We start from the raw sequence: 5,098 nt of genomic DNA, 5'->3' as shown, positions 1-5,098 counted from the left end.
AAACAATCAAATTAATTTCCCACTTTGATTGTTAGTAATTATGATTGATTATTTTTGTTTTGTTGTTTTAATAATACAAAATATATACTTTTAGTTACAATTTTCTGAATATTTTGTTATTATTACCGATTATTATTTTTGAATTTAATTTTGTCTTTAGTATTGTTTTTAAATCTTCCCCCTAAACTGAAATTCTAGCTCTGCCACTGACTACCCAGTGAGTTTACCCATTAAGACTCATTTAACTGGATTACCTAATAAGTCTTTATCCATTTAACCCTAATGTTTAACTTGGTTGAGTCAAGACTTACCCAAATTAGGTAAATCATGGGTGAGTTAATGGATTTGCTAACAAAGGGAACCAAAACTTCAAGGGCTGTTTTGGTTAGTGGCTTTTTTTTTTTAATAATTTTTTTTATTGATGTGGTGCTATAACTTCTATCAAATGAAAAAAAGCAAAGATTTGGCTTGGTTTTTTTCCTTTTTTTTTAAGATTTGACAGGTGGTAGATGATGTGGCAATTTTTTATGTTTTTTTAGGCCGTTTGACATGTCAGACTTTTCCATGGTAGGGACTAAATTAATACATTATTGAAAGGTTAGGAGTCAATTTGACACTATTAAAAGGTTAGGGACTATAATGAAATATGGTCTAAAAGATATAGGACAAATACGTAGTTTATCTAAATATAAAAGAGAGAGCAGCAAACTAGCGAGTCGGCAGTCAGAACCAGAACCAGACTGATGGAGAAACTATAGATTATTTACAGAGACACAGTGTTTACAATTGAACTGAAATCAATTAAGTTTCAGAGAAGAATATAGAAGAGGCTGAAGAGCATTTGTAAAATCATCAGAAATTAATGACTTGGTTCTTTTACATTATGGTTCATTCTTATATCAAAAAGTTCAAATACCGCATACAAAACAGCAACACAAAACAAGGATCGCATTGTTGGAGACCATTGTCGCATCAACTCAAATTTCAATTATTAAACTACATACGAAAATTTTGCCTAAATTTAAGAAATAAAAAGATAAAGAAAAAACTACAGAGGATAATAGTGGATCCATCTGTGGAACATATCAACATTCCCTGCGTTTATACTCTGGTGGCGAATGTCCAGATCCCTGCAAAAATTTAAAATAATAATAATGGCAAATTTATCTACAATTTATTTAATTGTTTGGACCAATGAAGGGAAAATTTGAGTTAAGAATTTTTTTTCCTTGCCTTTAGAGTTGCATATGTCAAACGGTACCCATCATCTGTATATTTCCTTGTGTACCTAGATGCATGATAATGCACGTTATTAGATATATAAAACAATTGTAAAAAAACAAAAATATAGAAAGGAAAAATAAATAAATAAATAAATAAAAATAATATTTGATATATTATAAACTCACCCTGCAACTTGACCATCAACAAACCACGGTCGCCAATCAGTATCAATTGTTAGGTCTAGAGCAAGTATCCATTGTTCAATACCGATATGAGGAATAACCTTGTCATGATCACCACTGCAGAATGAGAGCAAAATTTTTAATTATTGGGCACATAGATTTGGTAAAAATCTTATAATGCGAGTGAATTTTTTTTTGGTGACTGTACTTTTAAACCATACACAAGTTTGGTTAACTTTGCAAGTCCTACATCAGAAAACTATATTAATGTTCTATATTCTAAATCAATAACTCTTTTTCTTTTCTTTTTTTTCTTTTCTTTTTTTTCTTTTTTTGAGAAACAAGTCTTAGAGTCACAATTCATTTGACAAAACTTTTTACAATTAATGTAGTGGCAACTGGCATGGAAAGTCTTAAATTATTATTATTGTTCTTTTTTTTCTTTTTTTCTTTTTTGAAAAAGGGCATGGAAAGTTTTAAATGATAGACAACAAAGTAGTGTCAATAATAAACCCAAAGTATTACTATTTACTCAAAAAATAATAATAATAATAAACCTAAAGTCATAAATTATGAAAGATATTGTATGTGTAGCTTTGATCTTTTGAAATATTTACCACCAAGTGTGTTAAATTATGATAAAACTTAGGTACAGTACGTTAAGTGCTGTTCCTTAGTTTCTTCTTTTAAGATTTAACTATGTGACTACTTAATTAAAAAATATATTTTCATCCCATAAGGAAAAATTCATGTGGCAAAATCTTAAGAGAAGAACTTAAAGAACAACATCTAAGTCTTACTCGTTAAACTATATAGTTTAGTTAATGCATTCTATTAAAAAAAATTATGGTGTAGGCTATAATCAGTAATTAATTCAAACAACTAGTTACAGTAGAAAAGTTCTAGAGAGGAACCTGAACACCAAGATTTGCAAGCCGGAGGCAGTAAGATTTTTATGAACTGGGACAACATCATCTATGTCAAATGTGTACGCCATGGTGAAAGTGCACCTAAAGAATTGTTTCATTGTTCCCTGTTGTCACAACACAAACACTTAACGCATGAGATTTATTTGTTCAACCAATTAGAATGTCATTGCACCTAATAGTCTCATCATGAAGCATGTACCAACCGGTCGAACATGAAGAGCTTCTTGAACACTTTTATAATTTCCCCATATGTCAGAGAGCAAATAATCAAAATTCTGCCAAAATAAAGTGACAAATAATATAATTAGATGTACTATTATATGGTCTTGCATTTATAACAAGTGCAAGAGAGAGAGAGTGAGAGAGAGAGTGAGAGAGAGAGATTTACTCTGCACCAAAAGTCACCGATTCTAGTTGATGGTAGAATGAAATTGTTTGATTTTTCTCTTAGTGATCTTCGAGCTCTTTCCTCTTTTGCCATTTCTTTTGCTTTCGGTGACAAGGAAGCACAAGTGGGTTCCAACATATTTTGATCACTTATTAGCTTTATGCACTGAGTATTCAAATTAAGGATCATTCATTTGTGCTGCTCAGAGAATTGAGAAAAAAAAATTTAGTACCAGAAAAACTGATAATCCACAAACCTCACTTATTGCTGACAGGGCCTCTGTACAGTTTGAATTGCCTGGATAAGCATAATTCCCATGGCAACTATCTTTGGCTGTCTGAAATAGAAAGTAATAAACAACAACAAAGAAGAAAGAAAATTACTTGAGTCAAGACATGAAAGGCAAAATATTCCCTTACACTTCTGTACATCCACTATTTTACACAAATATTTACAATTAATAAACTGATGTACACATTTTAAAAAAGTGAAAAAATACTATTCACATTTATAACATAAAATTAGATGTGAAAATATGAATGTGAGAGAATAAAAACCCTTACATCATACATGGTATCCGATATTAAAGCCATCCGGTGAGCAAATGTTACTTTTACATTCGTTTCTAGATCTGTATTCGTATGAGGGCAACTAAGCGCGAATCCCTGATATTATTTTAAAGAAAATTATATTCATTTAAGTAACAAATTGAAAGGATAAGAAGAACAAAAAATAAAAAATAAAAAATTGAAGTCATTCAAGTCCTAAGGTTAGATCATGTACTTTGAGATTCACAAACGGCTCAACTCCTGCTTCATTGCCTGAAAAAAATCAATAAAATTGAACCACGTTATTTATTTATGTGATTCAAAATGAGTTTACTATAGGTTTGGTTTGAATGAGGCAAAATTTATTGCATTTGGATGCTGGAATTTTAAATGAAAGTTATCATTTATGATTTCTTGAGCAAGAATTGGAGTAATTATTCCTGTATAGGAATCGCTTCCAAGAAAGACTGGATTGTTCACGAAATTTGGGTGTATGCTCAACCACTGCATCATAGATCACAAAAAATATATATATATATATATATAAACAAATATTGAGTAAAAAAGTAATATAGATTTTGATTTGCGAAAAGAATAGTAAATTAGTAGAATTTTTCTTTAGCCACTGATTTTATAAATTATAAGTTCAACGGACAATTGAATTGATTGGACTACAAAATAATGTTGAAATAGAATGGCCAAGACTCTCTCTCTCTCTCTCTCTCTCTCTCTCTCTCTCTCTCTCACAACTCGTGATAATTAAGTTTTATGTGTCCCTCGTGTAGGAATATTTGGCCTCATTATCGGCATGTAATGCATGTTCACGATATGACTGCTCAAATATTAAATTTCTTTATGCGTCGATGGAGGTTTATTAGTTCCACTTCTTCATTCAATTCCAAGTTAGTTAGTTTTTTTTTTTTCTCACGATTTCCATTTACAGCACATTGTCGGTAAGCACGCGGCTTTGAATTTGCTTGTGTTTGAGACTTCGAGAGTTAAATTCAACAATTTAAAAAATAATACTAATAGTAACATTAGGCTTCATCAAATGATTTAAAAGTGGTATTAATTATGCAAACTAAAGCAGGTATGTAACATGGCGGCTCTATGATTTATTTTTGGGTCATTATGAAACTTAAATTAAACAAAATTTAATAGATAGAGAACTAAATATATCAAGTAATTGACCAAAAAAAAAACAAACACACACACACACATAAATATATATAAAGTTTTATAATTTCCTTCTACAAGATTTCTTATTTTGAAATTATTACATAATAATTTCATTATCATCAATGTGAGTAGGTGTAATACATTTTATTTTGTTAAATTTGTATAATATTTTTGTTTTTTATGCAACTACCATTATTTATTTGTCATTATTTTTTATAAAAATATTTTAAACTAAATGACAAAACTTAGACCAACACAAGTGTTTACTTAACCCATGTAAATGCTTGTAAAATCACTAACTTTACTCTCTTTTTTTTTCCTTCAATTACTAACTTTAAACAAAAAGCTATTATAACATGAAAATAATACACACCACATGTAACAAATCTACACAGTAGTAGCTCCAAGATTTTTTAGGGAGTCAGTAAAAAGATGAATCTTAAATAGAAGATGAATCTGTGGTTAACGTGCTTCCTTATTACAATTTTGTACATAGTAATAATAAGAGAACGAAAGATAAACTATAAGTTCATTTAACATATTGTTTCTTAATACAATGAATCTATTAATTATTGTTACAAATATTACATTTAGAAAATCATCTATTGTTTCTAAATACAATAAACATATTAATTATTTTATTATTTG

General features: G+C 29.4%; 1 protein-coding gene across 1 annotated transcript; it reads right to left on the bottom strand.

Moving 5' to 3' along the window:
* Nucleotides 1-848: 848 nt before the first annotated feature.
* LOC112015263 (serine carboxypeptidase-like 17) lies at nt 849-4,219 on the bottom strand. Its single transcript, XM_065775299.1, has 10 exons — nt 4,213-4,219; nt 3,507-3,544; nt 3,287-3,388; nt 2,980-3,060; nt 2,724-2,888; nt 2,539-2,610; nt 2,321-2,439; nt 1,410-1,523; nt 1,234-1,288; nt 849-1,130 (listed from the first exon to the last, which is right to left on the bottom strand). Exons 1-10 carry the CDS (start codon nt 4,217-4,219, stop codon nt 1,086-1,088), a joined length of 798 nt encoding a protein of 265 aa, XP_065631371.1. The 3' UTR covers nt 849-1,085.
* Between the last annotated feature and the right edge of the window lie 879 nt (nt 4,220-5,098).

Source organism: Quercus suber, unplaced genomic scaffold, assembly GCF_002906115.3.
Source record: "Quercus suber isolate HL8 unplaced genomic scaffold, Cork oak 2.0 scaffold_109, whole genome shotgun sequence".
Taxonomy (NCBI): Eukaryota; Viridiplantae; Streptophyta; class Magnoliopsida; order Fagales; family Fagaceae; genus Quercus; species Quercus suber.
The sequence above is the reverse complement of the archived record's forward strand: the minus strand, read 5'-3'. Positions and strand labels throughout refer to the sequence as shown.